Source organism: Triticum urartu, chromosome 3A (assembly GCF_056163025.1).
Source record: "Triticum urartu cultivar PI428250 chromosome 3A, HENAU_Tu73, whole genome shotgun sequence".
Lineage (NCBI taxonomy): Eukaryota > Viridiplantae > Streptophyta > Magnoliopsida > Poales > Poaceae > Triticum > Triticum urartu.
Genome location: NC_141875.1, coordinates 1,523,138 through 1,549,907, shown reverse-complemented (window position 1 = coordinate 1,549,907; position 26,770 = coordinate 1,523,138). Strand labels below are relative to the sequence as shown.

The 26,770-nt window shown below is 46.9% G+C and overlaps 2 protein-coding genes and 2 pseudogenes across 3 annotated transcripts; 2 read left to right on the top strand and 2 right to left on the bottom strand.

Annotated features, from left to right (window-relative positions):
* Positions 1 to 396: 396 nt before the first annotated feature.
* On the bottom strand, positions 397 to 1,533 carry LOC125542806 (F-box protein At5g49610-like). Its single transcript, XM_048705995.1, has one exon. The coding sequence runs from the start codon at positions 1,531 to 1,533 to the stop codon at positions 397 to 399; it is 1,137 nt and encodes a 378-aa protein (XP_048561952.1).
* Positions 1,534 to 2,104: 571 nt separating this feature from the next.
* Positions 2,105 to 5,197, bottom strand: LOC125547465 (subtilisin-like protease SBT3.9; annotated as a pseudogene).
* Positions 5,198 to 6,778: 1,581 nt separating this feature from the next.
* On the top strand, positions 6,779 to 13,558 carry LOC147977519 (uncharacterized; annotated as a pseudogene). The gene is made up of 2 exons (XR_015617885.1): positions 6,779 to 9,246; positions 13,211 to 13,558. The product of XR_015617885.1 is annotated as an uncharacterized LOC147977519 (transcript).
* A 5,892-nt stretch (positions 13,559 to 19,450) lies between these two features.
* LOC125547466 (subtilisin-like protease SBT3.5) lies at positions 19,451 to 25,852 on the top strand. Its single transcript, XM_087545785.1, has 8 exons — positions 19,451 to 19,526; positions 19,633 to 19,772; positions 20,439 to 20,972; positions 21,059 to 21,129; positions 21,201 to 21,364; positions 22,452 to 25,191; positions 25,300 to 25,357; positions 25,445 to 25,852. The coding sequence occupies exons 1-6, from the start codon at positions 19,451 to 19,453 to the stop codon at positions 22,499 to 22,501; spliced, it is 1,035 nt and encodes a 344-aa protein (XP_087401911.1). The 3' UTR covers positions 22,502 to 25,191; positions 25,300 to 25,357; positions 25,445 to 25,852.
* The last annotated feature ends 918 nt before the right edge of the window (positions 25,853 to 26,770 follow it).

The following is a 26,770-nucleotide window of genomic DNA, read 5'->3' as shown; positions in this document are numbered from 1 at the left end:
CAGATTTTACATCCGATGCATGTATATATGATACACAGAGCAAAAGTACATGAAGTGAAATTTTTCAACAAGCATGGTTGAGCTGCAATACCATTTCATTGTATAATTGTTTCAAAATTACACACGGAAACGAGCACAGTAGACGCTGAGTTCATCAGGTCATCACTGCAGCTATAGTACATGAAATGAAATTTTTAACAAGCAAGGTTGAGCACATGTGCAATACAATTTCACACTCCACCGAAACAATTATTCAAGTATAATTGTTTTAACATGAGACACGGAAACGAGCAAAGTAGATGCTGAGTTCAAAGCTTCCTCCTACATAGAAATTACGTATTTCCTATATACTCACACGGCTGTTAAGCGTGGAGTTCGACGATGAAGAAGCACCAATTAATTAATGTTCCCCTGTAGTCCTCGGAAAAACCGTGGAAGCCTCACACGGCTGCCATTTTCTTTCCTCCGGAAGAAGACATGCCTGACTAGGCTCTCTTTGTGATAGAGTCCAAGAATCCTCGGACGGACGCTCTGCCATGGGAGTTTCTCCAGCAGCTCGCCCTTGCTGTTGTAGAAGCAACGATTGTTTACAAGCACATCTCCATTCTCAGACAGAACCTTTCCGTGTACAACATATTCCTCTGGCAATTCAGTTGTGCACTTTGATGACCATACCTCCACCTTGTAGTCCTGCAACACCCATGCTTTTACGGTCATGGTACCGACATCTATCTGGCCGATGCCGAGTGTACCATCCATCTGCAGCAGTTGTGCTGAGCTGCAGGCTGTGGGAGATTGGATCCACCTGAATGATTCAGCCAGTGTATCAAAAATTATGATCTCGCCGTCAAAGGCGTTGACAGTGTACCAGTGCAGGCAGTCATGTAGCAGGACAGGCGGGTGGTGGCAGGCATGAAGATGCCAGCATGACCTGTCCTTCTTTATAGACGACGAGGCCACCGGCAGACCGACACATCTCTCTTTTTTCCCCACGGTGAGGACGTAGTAGTAGACAACATTGTCGTCGCTGTTGTTTGGGCGCTTCCAGTAGAGGATGCGGTACTCGCCGGACGGGTGGTGAGGGTACAGGGCGGCGACATTGCCGCCGGTCAGATCCGGTAGCGCGCACCACTGACGCGTGGCTGGATTGCAGAGGTAGAAGCGGTGGTTGGAGTAAGATATGAGGATGAGGCCGTCGCAGGAGGCGTGCAAGGTGAAGTTACGGCGAGAGTAGTTGTAGTCTACGTACGCGAGGACGGGCCGGCGCGCGGCGGGGGTTCGCCGGATGTCCAGGGCATCGACCGCGGCGTGGGCGGTGTACTCATTGCCCTTGGTACGGAAGAAGACCAGCGGGAGCGACGGCTGGCGGCGGTGGTGGGCGTCGGAGGCCAGACGGCACCAGGAGCGGCAGACCAAGCGGCAGCGGAGGAGCTCCTTGGCCGGCAGGCGGGCGAGGATCTCCCATTGGAAGAGCTCGTCCGGGAGGGCGGCGACGGCGGCAAGGCCGCGCTTGCACGACGTCCCGTTCACCATGGTCTTGCACGGGGGATCGTAGGGTTTGGGCGGCTGCGGATCGTAGGGTCTGGTGGAGAATTGGGAAATCATGGCTTGCACAAGTATTAAAGCACCAGCCAACGGTGGATTAATCCATCTCGCGCCTTCATTGATTTTTTTAAATAAATATCTACATATCCATTGAGAATATGTGCAAGTTTTCACAGATACAACTTTTTATTGGAAATATGATTTTTTGAATCATTTGAAAAAAGGCTCCATAAGTTCCCTCCCACATTTGTTATGCCAGGCTACATATACCCAAGAAAAGAAAAGGCTAGAGCTAGTTCGTGAATTGCCCGCCATCGCATTGTACAAACAGGATAGGGCCGATATATGGCCACTGAGCCTTCTAAAAGGATCTACTAAATTTATCGAGTTGTTTTAAAGAATCAAAACTGTCGGTTATTAACGGATCTACATATAGCATTTCTTGCATAGCGGAGAAGGCCTCGAGCCATTTATAGAGAATATGCATCTACTTGTTTTTCTTATTTATGCTAGTATTGATTAAGAGCACAATTTCCTATACATATGTTCCACCCGGAAAACTTATGCAACATCCGCATAGAAATCTGGAATGGTCATTCGGGCCGCAACAGGAATCCTCACCGTCTTCTGATCCTTACGCCAAGTAATGCTGCCAAAGGTGTAGTCCCCTTGCAGCCTCCGCATAGGCGACAACTTCACCTTAAATGAATGAACTCTGTTCGTGGCGTCGAACACAAGCATTGGCGGCTCGACCTCGATCCTGACTCCAGCTGGGCTCTGGACTTTTGCATGGTACACAGAGTCGGCCTCACCAACGTTCGTCACTGTCCTCCACACAGTGATCGGGTGCCTCAGCTCAGGCACTGCGATAGACCGCAGGTTCAGGTGGTATGCCGGTAGCGCCGTCGCGTCACAACTCACGTTCGTCCTCCTGACGATGGTGCACCCAAAGAATCTGTTATAGTCGCGGGGATCGATGTCGTAGACCAGGCCGGGATCAGCCGCGCCGTCAGGGTTGATGTTGCCGCCGCCATAGTCAAACGGGTCTGCCATCTTCCGCAGCACTCCTTCCGCTAGTATGGGCATGTCGCGCTCGTCCGTTACACGGGCTTCACCACCATGCAAAAGAAACATAGATGAACTAGGAATCTTTGGATGTGCTACCTCTGCAGAGTTGGTTCGTATCTGCTACGTGCTTTTTACCTGTGGTGATGATGGCAGATTTTATCACGGCAGGAGACCAGTCTTGGTGCAAAGCTTTGAGTAGCGCGACGATTCCTGCTACATGTGGGGCCGCCATCGATGTCCCGGAATACATTACATAGGAATCTCCCACCGCCGCCAAGATGTTGGCTCCAGGTGCAGCTATGTCAGGCTTGATAATGTCTGGGTAATCACGTGATGGACCTCTCGAAGAGAATGCTGCCACTTTTGCCCCTAGTATCTCTTTCCCCGTAACGGTGCGTGCCGGTTCAATCTTCGCCACTGGAGAGCTGCTTACGCAACAAAAAGAAAAGGTTCTCTCCATTGAAGATAAGGGTTGAACTCCTGATGGCAGAAAACTAAGAGAAACCGCGTACCTGGTAGCGTCCATGTATTTTCCTATCTTCACCCCAGTGTCAAGGTCCACAAGAACGCAGGACATCCCTTTGCAATCACTTAGAGCGTCCGTGGTATATTGAGCGAAAATAAGACCAGATCCCCCGCCATTTTGGACGTATTGTTTCGCCTCTGCGAAAGTGTTCCGTGGGGCGATCGCGTCGGGGTCATTTGGCTGTATGGGTAAGCAGAGCAGGATTATCCCCTTCACGTCCGTGCCATTGAGGGCATCCGTGGTACACCTATATATATATACACACACACAAGCCGGAGTGAAGTCGATCAGCTTAAGAATTGCCCGACAGATTCAAAAACCCAACAAAGAGCTTATAATCCACTTACGGGCCATAAAAGGCAAGACTTGCGAAACTACTCCTTGACGAGTTCTGTACGTGGTAATAGAAAGACTGTCCCTGCAAAAAGAAAGAGACACAGTTTGCTCACACACGCTTGTGATTCTTTAGTTCTGTTTAATTTTCCTATTAGTTCCATACGTATACGTACGAGTATCTGTTGCTTGTTTCCCAGCGTGATCACCGTCGGGAACGACCGATCAACCTTGCTCGCCGCAACGGTGATGGCCCATGGTGAAGTGTTCCTGATGGTCTGCGGTCTAGGCCCGTCGTTGCCGCCCGCATACACCACGGTGATCCCCTTCTGAACTGCGTGCAGAGCGCCAAATGAGTTCTCTCCACCAGTAAGGGACAGCGACAGCACATCCACTCTATCGTAGATCGCGTCGTCGATGGCGGCCAGCACATCGGCCGAATTGCCCGACATGCGAGCGCCCCATAAGGACTTGTACACGGCTATGCGAGCGCGCGGGGCGCCTCCCCGTGCAACCCCTTTGGCGAGGCCGTGGAAGCTGGCCGCCTCCACGGCTGAGCCCGCCGCGGTGGACGCGCAGTGTGTGCCATGGCCGTTATGGTCCCGGGGCGAGAGTGAGTCCGGCTTGAGGATTTCGTCGGTCAGTCCGGCATTATAGAACCGTGCACCGATGATCTTGCGGCCGCAGTTGTTGATGCCTCAATCTGGCCCGAGTTGACACTTTCCTTTCCACCTTGACGGTACCGGCCCGTACCCTTCATCCCTCAAGCTTCTCGACTCCGGCCATATCCCTGATTAATTAGTCGGTTTATATAAGAAGAAAAGTTAGCAAATTAAAATGGGAGTGAGCAGAAAAATAATTGTTCCTTAGTCAAACTAGTAATATCCGTCACACTGGGATTCATCTTATCTCTTTTGCAATGGTCGCACGGTTCTCAATTTAGTAAGTAAGACTGAATAGTTATCTCTCAGCCCTCTAGAAAAAATACCAAAACTAAACTAATTATAAACACATGGATGCATATATAGATCTGAGACAATTCAATCACTGTACGAGTTCAAACAGTGGTAACTAACTGGTTGACTAACCGGTGTCAACAACCCCGATGATTACATCGTCTCCATAGTTTTTCTGAACACAATCCTCTCCATAGTTGCTTCCATGGAGTAGCTCCTTGTGATGGTTGCGCTGTGCGTTTTGCTCTGCTCGACGCTGATGACCTCCGGAAACTCTGCACACATCACATCACATGATAATTGCTCAATTATAGAGCTTAATATGCAAGGAGAAATGAGAACTAAATTAGTTGTCCATGACGACGATGACTTCCTACCTGCAAGCTGCTTTGCTTGCTCCGATGTAAGCATCGCAGCAAAGCCGGAGAAGCCATGCTTGTAGTTGTACACCACAGAGGCAACAGACTCCTCCTTGCTTCCGAGAAGATCGGTGAGCATGTCATGGTGCGAGGCCACGACGTGATCGGGGTGTCCATGCTTCACGTCACCCAGGTAAACTATGTAGAGCTAAACACAACAGATGCATACATTTTTGATCACAACTGCATGACCTAATAGTGCCCATTTTTTGCCATGGATGCCTCTCGTCGTTCACCACGGTAAGACGTCATCAGAGGGGCCAGAAAGGAGGCTCAGGTACTCCCATGCTTGGTGATAGTTGTTGGTAGAGATCTTGTAGAAGGAACCGGGCGGGGGGCGGGGTGGCCATGGCTCATCCGCCGAGGGGCGGGGGGCGGGGTGGCCCCGGGGAGCGATCTAGGCCAACGACGGAAGCCCTCGAGGGATCGCCGGCGATAGAGTTGCCGGCGCGATCGCCGGACTGTGGCGATTCACGAGATCCGGAGTCGACGGCGCAGATCGGGGGTTTCCTGCATCCTGCAAAATGGAGAATTCTCTTCGAGGATGTTCGGGCAATCAGTCTCCGATCGGAGGGAATCCTATTTACGTACTACCCATCGAGATGGATGGTGCTGCGCGACCTGGACGATGATATCCTAGGCGGCCGCTACCTGAACGAGGAAGAGGAGATCTCTGAAGGTACGCGTTTGTTGATTGATTATTTCAATGTTACCATTTGTTCATTCTTGCAGGAAGATCCGGAGACGCATGATCAAACCGAGGTCATTGATCTCACGGATGATCCCAAGCGATCACAACCGCAGTTCGGGGGACGAGTTTCTGTTTTGGCTGATGCGGACGTTGAGGTAACACCGGCGAAAGAAGATCCGGAGGAAGAATGCCCGGTGCAGTCGGTGGCTCAGCCACACGCGACCTCGCCTTTGGGGAAGATTAAACTGGAGCAGCGCACTGGAATCGCTATGGCAACGGGACGGGCGACTGGGCGGGCGATCGTGCGCCCGACCGCGGTGGTGCCATCCATAAACGGTGGTCGCCGGCGAGTCGGCGGGCGTTTTTGGGCTCTCGCCGAATCCGACGAGGAGGAAGCGGACGACGATGTAGATGCATCACTGGTGGAGTCGCCGATATCTCCAACTCCTTCGGACATCATTTGCGATTTTTTGCAGTCAGGTTATAGCGAAGATGAGGTGGCCACTACGATCGATCGAGGCCTGCCGCTGGAGGATCCGGCACGGATCGGTCTACACGCGGGCGAGAAGATCGAGATGCTCCGGCGAGTCGTTCATCGCAAGACGGCGGCGTCGGCGATACGGCCTTGGAAAGGTCCTATACCTAAGGTGAGTCTCCCAAACCTTACGTTATTCGATATGATTCGACCGGAGTCTTGGGTTACTGTGAAGAAGAGAAAGAATGCGAGGCGGAGTGTCCCTCGTCAGGCGCCGGCGGCGTCCACGATGGCCGTGTCGGCGGCCAAAATCTCGAAGGCGAGAGAGCTTCTTTGAATCAGCTCTTGGGGTCGGCTGGGCCGGTTCGGATGGATCCGCGAAGTGTTGGGCCGGGGTCAGGTGGGTATGAGGCCCACGTTGTACCAGGCCGACCTTCTGCCCATAGCAATACGCCATGCACGTACGAGGGCATTCACGTTTCCTGTACTGCGCCGTCTCTCAAGGGTTCTAGGGTTCGCAGGCTAGGGAAGAGAGGATTCCCGGTCTGTGGCGCCGGGCGGGCGAGAAGGATCCGGCCGCTCTCTGCGATGGCAGGCCGCGGGGCCGCGCCGCCGCCTCCACCGAATACCAATTCTGCAGGAAGGGGCGGGCCGGCTCTGCCGCCAGTGCCGGCTGTTGGTCAGAGGCCGCCGGCGGGGGGCGGGGTGGCCCTGGCTCATCCGGGCTGAGGCGCTGGCAACCAGAGTAGCCGGCCTTCGGGGCAGATGCCACCTGCTGCAGGGCGAGGCGGGCTGAGACCGCCAGCGCCGGGAGGGGCGCCCGTGGCCCTGCCAGCTGCGGGACGTGCTGGCCCCCGGCCGCCTGCGCCGGCCGTGCCTGTTGTTGTTCCGGCTGGCCGGGGCAGTACTGCGCCTGGGGTGGTGCAGAATCCGGCGGGCGGTCCGCATCGTGCCGCTCCGCCGCCCCACTACGTCGCAAGACCGCCTCAGAACTGTGTGGGTGCGACGCTCACGACGCAGGATTCTAGCAACAAACAGCCCAATGATCCGCTCCGAGGCCAGTGGGGGGATGACAGGTATGATGCATATGGGGAAGGACGGCATCGAGGTTCTTCCTCCTCAGGAGGAGGTCGCGGATATGCCTGGCAGAGTGACGGGTCTACTGAGAGACCGTTTCTCGGTCCGGCAGGTGGATTTGTCGAGGGGGCTTCCGGCCCGGATCACCGTCATAGAGGAGGCTTTCGAGGACATCGTGGTGGTCGGGGTGGGGGCCGTGGAAGATTTTGCCGACCGCCCCCGCCCAGGGCAGTTGATCCTACGACGCCTGCAGTGGAGTCTGACCATACTTCCACTGAGCTTCCTTCCCAGGCGATGGAGGTGGTTAACACCTTGGCCAGTGTCGAGGTTCCTGAGGCTGGGATGGTGGATGAGACTACTGACAGGACTGATACCGACAGGGCGTCAAAATATGCACGTAAGAAGGAGAGAATGATTTGTTACCGTTGCGGTGAGAAGGGCCACTTCATTGCTGAGTGTGTGGCCCAGCTGTGCGAGTCGTGTGGTAAGCCTGCACATGACTCGGGGGAGTGCCCATTGTTGCGTGACCTGCCTCCGACGCTGAATATGTATGGAGTCTATTGTGCTGAGCTCATGTTTTTTGAGTCCCCGGCGGCGAGAGAGGTCCCGGAGGATACCCTGAGCTTGACTACCGGGATTGTGAAAGCAACCCAGGGCGAGGTGACTGAGGCACAGATTGTGAGGAGGCTTCAGGACCTGGCTCCCGGGGATTTTCGATGGGAATTGGTGCTTATTGAGGACATGTCGTTTAAGGTTGAGTTCCCAACTGTGGATGATTTGCAGAGATTGTTGAGCTTTGGCTTGTGTAGAGTACCCGGTACTAAGTGTATCCTGGAGTTCCACGAGTGGAAGCAAGTTGAGCCTAAGGGAAAGCCGCTTACGCAGGTCTGGTTGCGGTTTACAGGGGGCCCATCTAAGCCTCTGCAGGACGCTCGAGTGGTGGCTAGTATGGGAATCATGGTGGGGAAGACAGAAAAAGTGGATATGGCTTTCACACGTGCCCATGGGGTGGCCCCGCTATTAGTGAGTGTTCTGAATATTGAGTTTGTGCCCGATAAGGTCAACTGGACCTACAGGGGAGAGGTGTTCCCGCTAGACATCGAGTTTGAGGACACTGCTTTATTTGATGATGCGGTTAATGGTAACGATGTTCACATGCACGACAGTGATGGCAATGCCGGGGCCGAGGGGGCACCGTCCGATCAGACCACGCGCGAGGGGTCTAATGGTTCTTCTCAGTTGCCTGGGGCTGGGACCGGGGTTGAGCCTGCAGCTTCCCCAGCGGTGCCCATGACTACTCTGCGTTTTGGGTCCTTTGAGCCAGCCTCGGCACCTCCCGGACTATGGAGTGACCGGGTAGATTCTGATGATTCTCTTGAGCACACGCTCCCCTCGTTGGAGTTCGAGGGGGATGCTGGATTGTTTGCTGGACGGCCGGCAAGGTCTCTGGTCGGAGCTACGGAGAGGAGTCCGAAGGGAGCTTCTCTTGTCCTGGCGCCCCATGTGGACGCGACTCCGGTGTCGGCGTCTACGGGCAAGATGGGTCGTGGGGGAGGAGCTTCGGGGCAGGTGGCCTCGCCCTCTACCCACCCCACCACGCTCTCGGCGGCGTCGGTCACGCCGGCCCCGTGTGGGTCGGCCGGTGCGGGGAGCGGGAGCCCGAGGCAGGCGGCCTCAGCTCCTGCTTCCCCGACGGTGGCGGCAACCACCGCGGCAGCAGCTGCGCTGGGGGGGGGGGGTGCTGGGGCAGGAGGCCTTGGCTCCCCCTTCGCCCTCGACGATCAGGAGGACCGTCTCTCCCTCGCCGATGGCTCATACGTCTGAGCCGGCGGCTGAGGTCGGAGGAGGACGCGGGCAGGCGGCCCCCGTCATCTCCTCTTCGCTCCTACCCATGGCCAGGGTCCCTAGTGTGGGACTCCCGTCTAAGGGGATCGGGAGCCTGCAGACGCCTTCTCTGGTAACCCCGGTACAGCCTTTGAGGGACTCTGTGCCAGGTGTTACTAGGGAGGAGGTTGTCGCGTTTGGCGGGATCCCGGACCCTATCGCCGAGGGGAGACGGATGAGTGCTCGCATCTTCGACATCCCCGAGGTGGATGATATGCAGCAGCGGTGCGCTATGAGGGCGGCCAAGCTTCAGGAGGCTGCTTTGTCTTCCGGTATGTCCGTCAACCTATCTAATTCCTTATTGCATTTTTCTAATGAGGAGATTATAAATAATGCAAACCAATTAGGAGTTTCACTAGGTGCTACGGATAGTGAGATTTCCAATTCGGTGAATGATTTATTAGATTTGGAGGCGGAACGTGCCTTAGAGACTATTCATAATCTTGCAGCCGTTAAACCAATGAAGGATGATGAGATTGATGCGTTAGGGGTCAGAGTGCTAGATAATCTATGTGCGGATTTAGCACCACCCAATCATGACTCTGACGAAGATGATGTACCCCTAGAGATTGATGATAGTAATATTTGTGAACCCGGTTATGAGGACCGGGCGACAGAACCTAGTAAACCTAAGCGTAAGTGGAATCGGAAGATCTATCCCGATTCCGCAGTTCGTAGGAGTGCTAGGATTCGAACCACTAAAAAATTCCATGATGAATTATGAGAGGAATATTTTGGAATAGCAGAGGTCTGAAGGACTTGGCTAAAAGAAGATTCCTTGCTGAGGCAGCTTTAGAACAGAGGGTAGATTTTGTTGCTCTATCGAAGACGGGTAGAGATAACTTTGCACCCCAGTTTCTCTCTTCTTTGGTGGGTGGTATTGATTTTGATTGGCATTGCCTCCCTCCGCGAGGAAGGTCGGGTGGTATCTTACTGGGTGTGAGATGCAATTCGATTGAAGTCCGAAGTGTAGTGATGGGCGACTTCGCGGTGAAGTTTCGAGTCAGGTCTAGGATAGACGGTTTTAACTGGGCTTTGGTGGCGGTGTATGGTGCCGCACAGCCCGAGCTTAAAGCGGAGTTTCTGGCGAACCTGGTTCGTATCTGTGGGTCAGAACAGCTTCCAATTTTAGTTGGAGGTGATTTCAATATCATCAGGAGGAGAGAGGAGAAGAACAATGATAACTTTGACGGCAGATGGTCGTTTATGTTCAATACCATTATTGAAAGCTTGGATCTGAGAGAGATAGAGCTTTCTGGTAGAAAGTTCACCTGGGCTAATGCTCTGCCACACCCAACCTATGAAAAACTTGATCGAGTTCTTGCGAGCGTGGAGTGGGAACAAAAGTTCCCTCTAGTGACGGCGCAAACTCTTTCAAGGGGAATATCTGATCATACCCCATTGTTCGTGGACTCAGGTGAGCCGAACCATGTGGGTAACAAGAACACCTTCTCCTTCGAGATGTCATGGTTTGAACGTGAGGGGTTTTCGGATTTGATTTCCAGGGAGTGGGATAGAGGTGTTGGAGGCAAGACTGCGTTAGAGCGTTGGCAGAATAAGATTAGGCATTTAAGGAGTTTCTTACGGGGCTGGGCTAAGAACCTCCGTGGTGTGTATAAGATGGAAAAGGATAGACTCCTTGCTCTTATACAGGCCCTGGACATACAGGCCGAATCCACTATCTTAACGTCAACTGAGCTTCAGGCTAAAAATGAGGCGGAGAAGAGGTTGAAAGAACAGCTCCGCGAAGAAGAATTGAAGTGGGCTTTGCGTGCTAAAGTCTGCAAAGTAGTCCAAGGGGACGCGAATACTCAGTTCTTCCATTTGATAGCCAATGGCAAGCACAGAAAGAAGCATATCTTTCAGCTTGAGCAAGACGAGGGTACTATTTTAGGCCAGGACAACCTAAAAACATATATTACCGACTATTATAAGCAGTTGTTTGGACCTCCGGAGGAGAATTGTGTGTCCCTCGATGAGTCCAGGACTGAGGATGTGCCTCAGCTATCGGCTGCCGATAATGATATTATGGTTGCCCCGTTCTCGGAGAAGGAGGTGTTTGATGCTATTGCACAGATGAAAAACAACAAGGCTCCCGGACCGGATGGATTCCCGGTAGAGTTCTATAAAAAGTGCTGGCACATTATTAAGGGGGATTTACTACCTATGTTCCAGGATCTGTTCTGTGGCCAGCTTCAATTATTTCACTTGAATTTTGGGACTATCACACTGCTTCCCAAGAAGACGGATGCGGTGAGAATTGAGCAATTCAGGCCGATCTGTCTCCTCAATGTTAGTTTCAAAATTTTCACCAAGGTCGGGACAAACAGACTCACACAGATTGCGCATTCTGTGGTGCAGCAGTCTCAAACTGCTTTCATGCTGGACAGAAATATCCTTGAAGGGGTGGTCGTCCTTCATGAAACACTCCATGAAATCCATTCCAAAAAATTAGATGGAGTAATTTTAAGGTGGATTTCGAGAAAGCGTACGATAAGGTCAAATGGCCATTCCTCCAACAGTCATTGCATATGAAAGGTTTTGATGAAGCCTGGCGCCGACAGGTTGAATCATTTACGCAGAAAGGTAGTGTGGGAATTAAAGTTAATGATGACATAGGTCATTACTTCCAGACACATAAAGGCCTAAGACAAGGAGATCCGATGTCCCCTATCTTGTTTAACATTGTGGTGGACATGTTAGCAATTTTGATAGGAAGGGCTAAGGAAAATGGTCAAGTAGGTGGATTGGTACCTCATCTAATTGATGGAGGTGTATCCATCCTTCAGTACGCTGATGATACAATCATCTTTATGGAGCATGACTTGGCCAAGGCGAGAAATATGAAGCTGGTGTTATGCCTATTTGAACAATTGACCGGGTTAAAGATTAACTTTCATAAGAGCGAGCTGTTCTGCTTTGGTAGGGCCAAAGATGAACAGGAGGCTTATAGGCAATTGTTTGGGTGTGAGTTGGGCGAGTTACCCTTCTCTTACCTGGGGATTCCAATCCACCATCGTAGGCTGACTAACAGAGAGTGGAAGTGCATCGAGGATCGGTTTGAGAAAAAAAATGAGTTGTTGGAAGGGTAAGCTCATGTCATACGGAGGCCGATTAATCCTAATTAACTCGGTGCTCACGAGTATGCCAATGTTTCTCCTATCGTTCTTTGAGGTCCCAGTTGGGGTTAGGAAGAGACTGGACTTCTATCGATCGCGTTTCTTTTGGCAGGGTGATGAGCTTAAAAGAAAATATCGGCTTGCTAAATGGGACATCATCTGTAGACCGAAAGACCAAGGGGGTCTAGGTATTGAGAATCTAGAAGTTAAGAATAAATGCCTTCTTAGCAAGTGGCTGTGGAAGCTCTCATTGGAGAATGATGCTATGTGGGCTCAAATCCTTCGCAGCAAGTACCTCCAGACCAAAACTTTGTCCCAGGTTACTGTCAGGCCGACCGATTCGCCTTTCTGGAAAGGCTTGATGAAAGTCAAACAGTCATTGTTTAATAGGGCGAAGTTTGTTATTGGAAACGGCACGAGTACACGTTTCTGGGAGGATACTTGGCTTGGCGAGACACCCTTGGCCATCCAATATCCGTCTTTATACCGCATTGCGCAACGACGTGAGGTGTTCGTTGCATCGGTCTTTCAATCGATCCCCCTTAATATTCAGTTCAGACGAACGCTAGCGGGCAATCGTTGGGAACAATGGCTCCATCTAGTTAGGAGACTGATGGAAGTCCAGCTTTCACAACAACCCGATGAATTACGCTGGAAACTGACTAAATCTGGAGTATTTACGGTTAAATCAATGTATATTGATGTTATTAACTCAAACTCCATTCCTACGTCCAAGCATGTTTGGGATGTCAAAGTTCCTTTAAAAATAAAAGTGTTTATGTGGTTTGTCCATAAACAAGTTATTTTAAATAAGGACAACCTCATAAAGCGTAATTGGACAGGACCTACTAGGTGTAGTTTCTGTGATCGGGATGAGACTATCAAACATCTCTTTTTTGATTGCCAATTAGCCAAGGTACTTTGGCAGACGGTCCACATTGCTTTTAGTATCAATCAACCGAATTCTGTTTATGCGTTATTTGGGACATGGCTTAATGGGATTGAGCCTAACTTAGCGAGACATATTCGGGTTGGGGTTTGTGCTTTGCTATGGACTATCTGGACTTGCAGAAATGATTTGTTTTTTAACAGAATATCATGTATACATTTTTTGCAGGTCATATTCCGAACTACGGCACTGATCCGTTCGTGGTCGCTACTCACCCAGACGGAGGCCAGGGAGCATTTGGTTACTGGGTCTTTCCGCTGGGAGATGGTAGCTCGGGATATTTTCAACCGGTTTGGATGGCGGTCATGTAATAGGATAGGCACTTAGATTTCCTATCTATTTTTTAGTCAGCCGGTTGTGGCATCTTTTCTCGGCTAGTTGGTGTTTCTAGCCCCTTTTTGGCTCTGTGTGAGCTATCTGTGCTTTTTTATTATTTGAAGACCTTTGAAACCATGTTAACACTACTTTATTTGGTTAATAAGAGGGCCGTATGCATCTTTCTGATGCAGAGGCCGGGGAATCATCCCTTTTCCTTCATGCATCCAGAGGGCTAGCTTGAAACGTCACCGTTAATTAATTAATTAATAAATTAAACTACTGAAGCACAAATTACCTTGCTGAGACGATCCTCCCTGTACTCTGCACAATAGTATGCAAAGGCAAAGTTACTTATGTTCGAAAGGCCTGACTTTTCTTCATCTGAATTATTTGCAGTTTCTTTCGAGAACAAAATATGAGCATGAGCATCAAGGTGCCCACACGGTGCGCTCCATGTCAATTATGCTCATAATGACCAACAGACTTTTTTTTCCAGTTGAAGGCTATGTATCTTTGAAAGGTTCAACTTTCCCTTATCTTGATCATTTGTATTTCTCTTACGAACAAGAATGAGCAAAGTTTTCAGTGACGCTAACATGTAAAGTTGGAGAAAAATTACTGAAAACTCCTCCCCCTCCCTCCCTCCCGCTCTAAACACACACTTGTGCCGACGACCCTGTTGGCCGTGTAAGCAGCCTAATGGAAATTTGTTCAGGTGGGAGAATGCCCCTAGGCTTTTAGAAAAATTATACTACATACCATGAACAAAGCAAGGATATATCTGGCGCGTATGGTATATTGTTGCCCACACACAGCCTTGGTTATGTACCTTATATGCAAACTTCAAGAAAATCTACAAATTGAAAGTGAGGAAATAGATACAATGCAATATGAAGATACATTTGAATTCAAAACACATGTCAAGAAGCAAGAAGATACGACGGTGTGTCTAATAATTATTGCGTTGAAATTTGACCTCATATTGCTGGTTGTTGCTATCTAACTGCATAAAATGAAACATCTCTCCCCTTCCCTACAAAAGGGAAACTTCTCCCTCCTCAAATCTCTCCAAACCATATATAAACTAGAGATCCTACCCCCTGCATTGCTACAGGAATTGGTTGTGGTTATTTTGAATGAGATTCGGTTGTATGTAGAGCTGCAAGGAAAACTCGAGGCTCGTGAGCCGCTTGAGATTGACTCGTCTTTTTGCTCGACTTGAGATCAACTCAAAAAGAAATGAGCTAACTATGAACACGTTATGTAGCTCGATGGAGAAACGAACTGATCTCGAGCCAACAATGGCTTGCTTGACTTTACCTTGATAATTCGATATAATATTATTGTATTAAATAATCATGATATATATTAGAAGGGAATATGAGAATTTATTACCATGCATGTTTTGTATTATTTTTCTTCATTTTATTTACTAGCAAACATGGAAGCTTAATTAAGAGTGAAGACAATTCAGGGCTCAATATGGTACGTGGTCAACTATGTGTTAAATATCATGTTAATTTTGGCCAAAGTTTCAAAGCAATCACACCCTCATATTCTTACTATTAAGTACTATTCTTCAGTTGAGAGAGAATAAGTTGAACTACCATGGAAAAAAATATATTACCATCATTTTGATTGGAATAATATTTTATAGTGGTTTTCTTATGCTGTGTTGTGGCCTATCTTGTTCAAAACATTTCCTTAGATTATTGAAAGTCATCTTATTTTGCTCGAAACTACCTCGAGATCGTTACAAGCTGAGTACGAGCCACTTTCTACAACTGGACTTTCAATTTCACTCAGTTTGAGCTCGCTTGAGTTTCAATATAAGTTGAGCAGAGCCTAGTCCAACTCGCTCGAACTCGACTTGTTTGCAGCCCTAGTTGTATGTAATATTACCATTTAGATCAATAATATGAGAACTGAAACTACAATACGTAAAAGTTAGTGTGCTTGATTATTGTAGAGTTGTGGAATATTTATTGAATATGAGATGCAAGAAGGGTGCATGTTAAAAATGGGTCTTTTTTCCATGCATGGTGACATGATGAGTCGGTATAGTTGCATGTTGAGAGAATTAGAGTTAGTGAGGATCAACTATTTAGGTATATATAGAATGTGCACTAAATTTATTTTGGATTTTTCTTAAAACTGGTTAATTAATCCAATGTATTCCCTTAGTTGATGTAACATGTGCATATTGGACTTAGTCATGGTAGGCATATGCTTTCAGATAAAGATGTTGTAGTCATGTAATCACGTTCAAGCAAATTTAAATTATCTTCTCTTGTATTTTGCGCTTGTAGTTGGATTAATTTGCATGTCATGCATGTCACAAAAATTTCTCTATTCACGCCACACTGTCAAAATGCCTATGAAGCGAGTATATTTGATATTCAAGATGGTCTACGACTGGTGGCAATATACTGAAATGCAATGTGTGATCTAGACCGACTTCTCAAAGGTAATCAAATGCTTAACATATAGAAGCAGGATGATTGTTCCAGCCCTGACAATATCGTCCGGGGCATCAAAGAGTTGCTATCGGGGGGCAGGGAACTTATACTTATGAAGACTTAAGTAATAGTCAAAATAGAGCTGTAGATACTATAGCCAACACTTCTAGATTTGGGCAACTCACAGAGGATACCCCCGATTTCATTGCAGACAATATGGTGCAGATTGTAATTCTATTCTGAGTAATAAAATCCCCATCTTCCTCACAAATTTTCTCTCCCATTTGGCTCTTGTATTGCATTTCAGTAGCATAAAAAGTAAAATGTGTTCAAACATTTATGGACAAGAAGTGATTTGATACCTTTTGATTTGGTCAGATGTTGGCATGCCAAATATTGACATCAAACCAATCATCCTCTAAATATCCGAGCTATGCTTAGTTGACTTGGCAAGCTAGGGGGCTGGTGAACTGGAGAGTGATTGATGGGCCAGCAAGGCTATCTACCTCATGCATTCATGATAGAGGAGCCCTCTTCTTCGCGGATGGTTCACCACAACTATATACAGGTACGTACGTGTCGATGGAAGCCGTACGTTATTTTCAGTGTACCAGCTGTAGTAGCTAGCAATTGAGCACATATGTAGAGCTACATGTGTACATACATACTGGATTAGTCATCAGGAGTCGTCTCGTCTAATTACAACGACTTTTCTCCTGCGCTTAAGAGTTGTTTAGATAACCCAACAAGCACACAAGGAGAAGCCCAGGCTAGCCCACAAGGCTCGCAAACCCGAGCATACACTCACCTCTACGAACGCACACAAGCACACCCTATCTCTATAAGCACCTCCAGGAGACTGAGCCGGCATAACATCTTGAGATTGACGAAGTTAACACAGGTGCCTCTTAGTTGACGGAAATGTCTCGTCCCACTGAAGGAACATCGCCGGAAAGCCATTGGTCCATCTTGCGGCCATGTGGACATCCCTGCAGGTGACATGCAGAGCCATCCGCGGATGCGATATCTCGCCTAATGCAAGTTGTAGAGTCCACCTGCCTGCACCTGCTCTGATCTATAGCACGGTGGTTTTTTGTTTTTGTTTCTCTTTATTTCTCTTGCGCTTTTCTTTATTTTTTTGTTTTAGGTTCTTTCGTTATTGTTTTCTCCTTTTCTATGTTTATTTTAAATTAAATAAACTCATTAATTTTAAATATGGTCCCTTTCATTTTCTTTTCTGCCTTACTTTTCATGTTCATCGCTAATTTTAATTATCTTCTTCTCTTGAGAAAGATAAAAGGGGATGTTTTAAAATAAGTGACGAAGGAAAAAAAAGGAAAAAAAGAATGTTTAAAATACGTGATGGACATGAAAAGATGTTCCTTTTGTAGTTCATATTGTTTAAAAATGTCCACAGGGTTTCTAAAGATGGTCAGGTATATTTTAAAATTGACCAATGTGCATCTAAATCATGTACATAAAAATGTTCATTGCGTTTTAAAATATTGTTCATCTTGTATTTATAAGCAATCATAACATATTTCAGTAAATATTCATCGTGTATTTTAAAAATACATTCATTATGTATTTTATAAATGTTCATTGTGTACTAAAAAATGTGCATTGTTTATATTAAAAATTTACACCATGTATTAATTTTATTCCATTGTGTATTTCAAAAGGTCTTCGGGTATGTTTTAAAAATGTTCATACTGTATTTTGAATATGTTCATCACACATTTATAAAATGTTCACTGTGTATACTTCGAAAACAATGCTTATCTTGTATTTACAATATGTTCATCCTCTAAATTAACAAATTTATTCGCATATTAAAAAACATTCATCATGTTTGAAGAATTGTTCATCGTGTAATTCAAAAAATGATTATTACTTATTAAAAGTGTGTTCGCATATTTCAGATGTGATAGTGTATTTTAAAAAATGTTCACATATTTTTAAATACACTATGAACATCCTTATAGTTTAACTAAAAGAATATAGAAAAACTTGTTATCCAGCAGACTTGTTATTTTTTTACTTGAACTTGTTGTATGAACGTGGTGGTTTGCTTTATATATAAAGCAGCACGAAAGCCCATTTCGAGGAGTTGCACAAGATGCCCCACTTGTCTGCTCGCGTCATCCTATAGATATTCATCGATCGCTCACTTTGTTTCGCTAACTACTTGTCCGCATGTCACCATCGACGTACAACAAAGAATACAGAGTTACTGTTGATTTCGTTGACTGACAATGTTTCCAATGGACCAGTTGCAATGTAAACATTAGTTCTGCGTAACTACGTAACATCGCGCATGTCTGATGCAAAAACTATGGGCTGGCTCGGTCTATACCTATTTGCATCTTGTGCGACTGCACTCGTAATCAATGGTGTAGGCATTTGTCATGTTGCTACATATACCATTAGGTGTCACGGAGCTGGCCCTTTGTTGTGCTAATTACTTGTCCCCAGTCACCATCCACGACCAAGGAAAACCAATCTCCTTGATTAACAAATATAACCAACAATCGAGCAGTTGCAATGTAAACATCAGTTCAGCTCCTAGTTTCGTTTGTAGAACCGGCAGGCGGCAGCACCTGGGTTCACCGGAGACACAAACGACCAAAGTAGCTAGCATCCGTGACCCGTGTGCTTTATTGAAACAGACGCGTGGGAGTCTCTTGATGTGGATGCACATTCGTATATAAGAAATAATATAAAAAGAGGTTTGACGTGATGTTGAACTCCTGAACTTTTAACCGTCCGGGGAAAACATATTCGGGTTTGGAACTCCAAGCCGAGGTGGCACATACCAAGTAGAAGTATCAAAACTTCATGCTGGATGGATGGTACCATCTAAACCAGCGGTAGAAGAGGTCAGGGGTGGCACACACGGAGTAGGACTACTGGTGTTAACGCGCGGCATGCACTATAAATTCATAGGCCACCACCATGGATGAGACCCATCACCACAACACACGCCTCTCAGAACCAAGCAAGAAATGACAATGAGGTTCTCTTCTTCCTCCTCGCACGCCCATCACCGCCTAGCTTGGGTGTTGCTACTTCTGCTCTGCCATAGCATGCAGCTATGCAGAGTAAACGGAGGATTGTCTCGCAAGGTAATGAAGCATGCACGTTTCTGTAGTTTAATTAATTAATGGTGGTGCGCTCCAGGTGTAGCTAACCCTCCTCTTCATGCCTATGTGTTTAGCTTTACATAGTTTACCTAGGAGACGTGAAGCATGGACACCCACCATGACATGCTCACCACTCTTCTCGAAAGGTATGCGTAATTTCTAACATGAAATTTGGATTCTCTTTGTTCTAAGAGATAGCACCATCTATATAATGATAGAGTTTTGTTTCTGTGCCATAAAAGTCATAAATGGGCAAGATGAAACCGACTTTTATCTCAGCTTAGATACCGTTTGTTAACACAATCGAACACAACATTCGGTCATTAAAATCTTGTACGCAGTGTCAAATATTGTGTGTGTGTGTGTGTGTGTGTGTGTGTGTGTGTACATATATTTATTATTATTTTGAGACAATCTATTGAGATGATGAGTATTTAACTAGCATATCAACACTAAATTTAATTAGTAAGGAAGAAACTTCGACCTCCATGGTGTACAACTACAAGCATGGCTTCTCTGGATTCGCCGCGATGCTTACTGCAGATCAAGCAAGACAACTTGCAGGTTTTTTTCATGAATCATCATCTGATTGACCACTTGGTTTCGCTTGCACGCATATCTTAGTGTAATCTAGCAATGGCATCCTCATCACCTCATGGGATTTGTGCAGACTATCCAGAGGTCATCAGCGTCCAACCTAGCAGAACGCACAGGACCACCACCACGCAGAGCTGGGACTTTCTTGGGCTCAACTACCAGAAGCCAAGCGCTGGCAGTGGGCTACTCGATGGAAGCAAGTATGGAGACGATGTAATTATCGGGGTGGTCGACACCGGTTAGTATTTAATTAATTACCACTGCTTGACCTCGTACGTAGGACGGACGGTATCTGTGTGCATCCACCGCATGGTCAAGAGGTTAGGGATTTCCCCTTTAAAATACCGTACCTAGGACATACTCCCAATGATCCCAAATAAATGTTGTGGTTTTAGTTCGTATTAGTGCAAATTTTAACTAAAACCACGACACTTATTTTAGATCCGAGGGAGTACAAGTCTCGATTATGCATATATTTTAATTCATTTACTCTATTCTAAGACAACTAGGAGATACCTAAATCATTGTTACCGCCGAGAACAGTATGATCTAACTTAATGATTCCTGTCATTGTTAAAGATGAAAAAATGTTGATATATATACACATGCATGTGTTTTATTCAGATGTTCTATTTTTTAGCCACTGAGAGCACCAAGATCAAACTTAATTATTCGTGTCTCAGTGAGAGGGACAATAGCAAATCTTGATCAAGAGCTAACAACAACTCGGAAGAAATAATTATTCCCAAGTCAACCTAGCTAGCCAGCCAATCCCGTTCTAATTTGGCGCCATTTCTTTCCTGTACAACCCGACTAACCAGGGATATGGCCTGAGTCGAGGAGCTTCAGCGATGAAGGGTACGGACCCATACCGTCAAGGTGGAAAGGGAAGTGCCAAGTCGGGGCAGCAAGATCATCGGCGCTCGCTTCTACACCGCCGGTGTGGCCGAGGAGGACCTCAAGACTGACACACTGTCGCCACGGGACCACAACGGCCATGGCACACACTGTGCGTCCACCGCAGCAGGCTCAGCTGTGGAGGCGGCTAGCTTCCATGGCCTTGCGGAGGGGGTTGCAAGAGGAGGTGCGCCGCATGCTCGCATTGCGGTGTACAAGTCGGCGTGGGGTGCCGGTGGCGTTGTTCATACAGCGCCTGTGCTAGCCGCCATCGACGATGCGATCCACGATGGAGTGGACGTGCTGTCCTTGTCTCTCACCGACATGGGCGAGAATTCGTTTGGTGCTCTGCATGCGGTTCAAAAGGGGATCACCGTGGTGTATGCGGGCGGCAACAGTGGACCAAGACCGCAGACCATTCAGAACACTTCGCCGTGGGTCATCACCGTGGCGGCGAGCAAGATTGATCGGTCGTTCCCGACGATGATCACGCTGGGAAACAAGCAAAAGATAGTGGTACGTACCTACATAATCAGTGGTAAAAACAATAGCTCTAAGAATCACAAGCTCTTGAGTAAACTCTACCGGTTGCGGTTTTTCAGGGGCAGTCTCTTTATTACCAAGCCAAGAACTCGTCGAGAGGCAGTTTTGCAAGTATTGTTGTTGGAGTCGTGTAAGTAAATTAATCAATTTGCTGGGTCCTTTCTAGAGCCGACCTGACTGTGTGGTGTTTTCTGTATTTAGCTGTACAGCGGAAGGTCTTAATGGAACGGAGGTACAAGGGAAAATCCTGCTCTGCTTGCCCATACAACCAAGGGATCAAGACGTGCTCACACCACTGAGGACTTTCATGCAGGCCGCACAATACGTCCTGGATGGCAAGGGATCTGGTCTTATCTTTGCTCAAGGTATATTGTTCTGGACCATCTCCTTCATCTATGTCGTCAGCATCCAAATCATCTTAACTTATGCATATCGGAGTGGGTTCATGGTTGCATGTTCTGCTACAGTGACTCATCCATGGGTCCTCTCGCGCTACTTTTTTACTTGAAGCCTGGGACGAAACTACTTTGCCTTTGTTGTACTAAAATAGCGAAACTGCATACATTGTGTAATTTTTCGGTATTGACATATAAATAGATATACAGTGTGCAATACCTCTGAAAGAAAAGGCAGATTAAACAATCCAGAGCTATCCTCACTAACTTATTTATTTTAACATGTAAGTAGCACGGAAGTCTAGTGGTTGTATAGTCTATTATGCAGAAATTGATAGAGCAGTCAAAAGATCTTTTGAGGGGTATGCCAGTCAAAAGATGGTACCTATCATGCGTGGGTAAGAGCATCTATAACCCGAGCCCTCATATCCTCCCCAAACGCCCAGGAAGACAGCCCGATCATTACACGGAAAAAAGAGAAGGAAAAATATCCACCCAACTGCAACCCCCAATTTGTTTGGGTGTGTCGGGGCAGTCCACAAATTCCAATATCAAATCAATATGTGGGAATGATATGGGATGTCCAGACAGTCCGCCACATAGGATAAGGCCCACTAACTTATTTCTTTTCTCTTCCACTCTTTTTTCATCTACACCAATCACATGCATGCGACCAGACAATTTGGGGTGGTTATTTTGCAAGGAAACTTGGGGGGGGGGGGGGGGGCATGCATATATTACACGACTAGTCACTTTGGTTTGATAACTACTTGTTGGCATGTCACCATCCACGTACGACAAATAAAAAAGAGTTACTCTTGATTTCCTTGATTGACAAATCTTTCGACCAGTCGGAATGTAAACATTAGTTCCACGTAACTATGTAACATCGCGCATGTCTCATGCAAAAACTATGGGTGGGCTCGGTCTATAACTATTTGCATCTTTTGAGACTGCACTCGTAATCAATGGTGTAGGCATATATTTGTCATATTGCTACGTACCATGACATGGAAAACTGACTACTCACTTTGTTGTGCGAATTATTTGCCTGCAGTCACCATCCACGGCCATGGAAAGCCTATTACTTCTCATTTTCTTGATTAAAAATATATCCAATCGAGCAGTTGTAATGTAAACATCAGTTCAGAAACAGCAGGCGGCAGCACCTGGGTTTGTAGGAAAAGAAAAACCAAAGTAGCATCAGTGGCCGTAAAAGTTTTAAAGTAACCCGTGTGTTTTACTGAAACAGACATGTGGGAGCAAATAAGTAAATTTACCAGAACCGGTAGGTACCTACTGTTGGAAATCCACCGTCAACTGTGTCATTCAGATTGGTGATAGTATTTTTGTCTAATAGCTCACCTACAACTCGCCAATAGTATTTTGTGTAGGTGACCCATGTATTGCGCGTTGTAGGTGAGCTGCCAATCCAGCTCGCAGTAGGCGACAAATAAATGCACCCGTAACCACCTGGGACAGACGGCAATTGACAGTGGAGCAAACGCGCGCATCTGCTCATGATGGGCAGGTGAAATACATGGTAACGACCTATTTTTTATCGTATTGCTGTTTTCTGTATTTTTAGCTAGTTTAAATGCAAGTTATTCAGGCCCCACCTTGTTTTAAATATCGTTTTGCAAATGTTTCTCGGTTTCATGTTTCCCAATGCCGGTGCAACACATGATAATAACTTGTTTCTTAGATATATGGTTTTTGGACGTTATCATGTAAGCCAAAAAGCGGTGTCGGTAGTTTCGTATCCGATTAGCTAGCTCCATAGTTACATACCATTGTATGTTGTTTGTTTTCCAATGTACTCGTTGTAGGGACGATCGGTCAATCTTGCCCGCTGATAAACGTGACGATCGGACTATGCAAGAGCGTGGCACCTCTCCCCGTGCAACCCCCTTGGGGAGGCCGTGGAAGCTGGACGCCTAAACGGCCGAGCCCGCCGCGGCTTACAAACAATGCCTACCATGGCCATTGTGGTCATGAGACAAGAGTGAGTCCGTCTTGAGGTCCTTGCCAGACACATAGGCGATGTAGAACCGATGTCGATGATCTTGTGATGCACTTGTTGCTGCCCCAGTATGGCCCGAGTTGGCACTTTCCTTTCCACCGTGATGGTATTGGCCCGTACCTCCCATCGTTAAAGCTTCATGACTCCGGCCCGATCCCTGATTAGTCGGTTTGTACAAGAAAGAAATGGTGTCAAGTTAAAATGGGAGTGACCGGCTCGGTCTGACTAGAAAACAATTACTCCCTCCGTCTCATAATATAAGAGTGCTTTTGACACAATACTAGTGTCAAAATCACTCTTATATTATGTGTCGGAGGGAGTAGTTCTTAGTCTTACTAGATCACTATATCAATATTATAGTTATCTCCCAGTCCTCTAAAATGTAATTTTAGAATTTTGAGTTATGGCAAAAGCTAGAAGTACACTTATTCGCGGATAGAGGGAGTACGTAGGTACGAGGCCAGACAGTGGTTCTAACCCACTGCCAGCTGTTCCAGGTATTTGATAGTTGAGCCCAAGAATGTCCCAGCTCCGTGTGGTGGTCGCCCTGTACCTTTTGCTCCTCTGGACACTGATGACCTCAGGAAACTCTGCACATGATCACCAATGGCATCAGAAATGGTCGTGCAAAGCAAAACCGAGAGACGATCCTCCATGTACTCTGGATGAAAACATGCACAGGCAAAGCAACAGTAGCATCACTGAAGCTAGATGGTGATGAGGGCACGAGAAGGAAGAAGAGAGGAACTCCATTGCCATTGCTTGTTTGAACGTGAGATGTAATGTGTAATGTGATGGTGGTAGTGGAGCATGAACCCTATATATTTAAGAGATTCAGCCCCACAAACTTATTTATCTCAACATGCAAGCATGCCATATCACCATACAATTATGGATGAGATAAGGTCCACCTCAACAAGCAACCATACATGGGAAAAGACCCACCACCACATGCAACCATGCATGGGAAAAGATTTTTATTTTATTATTCTAATTATATTCAATATATATTTTACAACTACACATAATCAAATACAATAAGTTATATGTATTTTTAATTTTGGTTCATGTGTTATTTATCTAAATATTTATATTCCACCGAATAAAATCTCATTAAAATATATTGCAACCGATTCTGCAGCAACGTGCAGGGTATCATCTAGTTTATAACAGATGCATGCCGTGTCTGCCCCACCCCCATACACTAGTAGAAAACAGGGCTTTGGTCCAGGCCGAGTCAGCCCATTAGTCCCGGTTCAGTCTAGAACCGGGATCAATGTGGGCATTGGTCCCGGTTCGCGAGCCCAGGGGGCCGGCCGGGCCACGTGGGCCATTGGTCCCGGTTCATCTGGACCTTTTGGTCCCGATTGGTGGGATGAACCGGGACCAATGGGCTTCGCTCCTGGCCCACCACTATTGGTCCCGGTTGGTGGCTTGAACCGGGACCAAAGGCACCCCTTTAGTCCCGGCTCATGTCACCAACCGGGACCAATGAGGTGCCTATATATACCCCCTCGCGCAAGAGCAGAGCACAGTGCTCTGTTTTTTCTGCCCGAGGGGGAGAGGGCTTTGTGGTGCTCTAGCTCACCTCCTATGCACATGAGGTGTTCGATGGAATGCCCGAGCCACACTACTTAAGCTTTCTCCTCTCGAAGCTCGACCTCCAAGCTCCATTTTCCTCGAGATTTGTCTAGATTTAGCGCTCCGTCACGCCCCGTCCCTGTCTTCACCGCCGTCGATCACCCGCGCCGATCTCATCACCGACACCATCGTGGTGAGCCTTTTGTTCTTATCTTCTTTCTGAAAGGAAAAATATTCTTACTTGTATGTTTAGATAGATACTTGTATCATTTTCTTACATTTATTATTGCATCTTATATAGTGCGATGGTTTTGGTATCCGCCCCCGTCGGCCCTCGTCCTATCTATGATTCGGATGTGGTATGTATATTATCTTTATAACTATTGGTTCATTTATTGTTTATGAAAATTATGCCGACCAACGTGACATAGATTTTATTTATCTAGGATGTATGTGAATCGGAAATGCCAACCGACCCTATTGTCGAGAGGTTAAATTTAGTTGAAGAAGAAAACAATTTGTTGAAGGAAAAAATAAAAAAATTGAGGAGGAGAAGATGATATTGGAGTTGCATGTTGCGGATGTCGTCGATGATCACAAGATCAAGATGGATGCAATGGGCTTGAAGATTAGAAAGATTAGAAAATATGCCATTCATACCGAGGCTTGGTATCATTATGCCGTTGGATCAATTGTTACCTTGGTTGCGATTATGATCGCATTTGTTTTCGCATTGAAATGTTTTACATAGTTTCAATGTATGGTTTAATTAATTAGATGCTCTGGAGAGCTATATGTTGTTAGATGAGAACTATGTATGCACTTTGGTTTTAATGTGATGATGAACTTCTATTAATTTGGACACTTAATTATATATAATGCACGCAGATGAACCGGCAATGGATGTACGGTGACAGACACACCCGCGAGTACATTAAGGGCGTGCATGAGTTTCTCGATGCGGCTGAGGCAAACAAGCAGAATGGTTTTATGTGTTGTCCATGCACTGAATGTGGGAATATGAGGTCTTACTCTAACCGGAAAATTCTTCACTCCCACCTGCTTTACAAGGGTTTCATGCCACACTATAATGTTTGGACGAGGCACGGAGAAATAGGGGTTATGATGGAAGACGGCGAAGAAGAAGAGTACGATGACAACTATGTGCCCCCTGAATACGGTGATGCTGCAACGGGGGGAGCTGGTGAAGATCAAGAGGAACCAGACGATGTGCCCAATGATGCTGCCATGGGTGAAGCTGCTGAAGATCAAGAGGAACCAGACGATGTGCCCGATGATGATGATCTCTGCCGGGTCATTATCGATGCAAGGACGCAATGCATTAGTCAAAAGGAGAAGCTGAAGTTCGATCGCATGTTAGAGGATCACAAAAAAGGGTTATACCCCAATTGCGAAGATGGCAACACAAAGCTCGGTACCGTACTAGAATTGCTGCAGTGGAAGGCAGAGAATGCTGTGGCTGACAAAGGATTTGAGAAGCTACTGAAAATATTGAAGAAGAAGCTTCCAAAGGATAACGAATTGCCCGACAGTACATACGCAGCAAAGAAGGTCGTATGCCCTCTAGGATTGGAGGTGGAGAAGATACATGCATGCCCTAATGACTGCATCCTCTATCGCGGTGCATACAAGGATCTGAACGCATGCCCGGTATGCGGTGCATTGCGGTATAAGATCAGACGAGATGACCCTGGTGATGTTGACGGCGAGCCCCCCAGGAAGAGGGTTCCTGCGAAGGTGATGTGGTATGC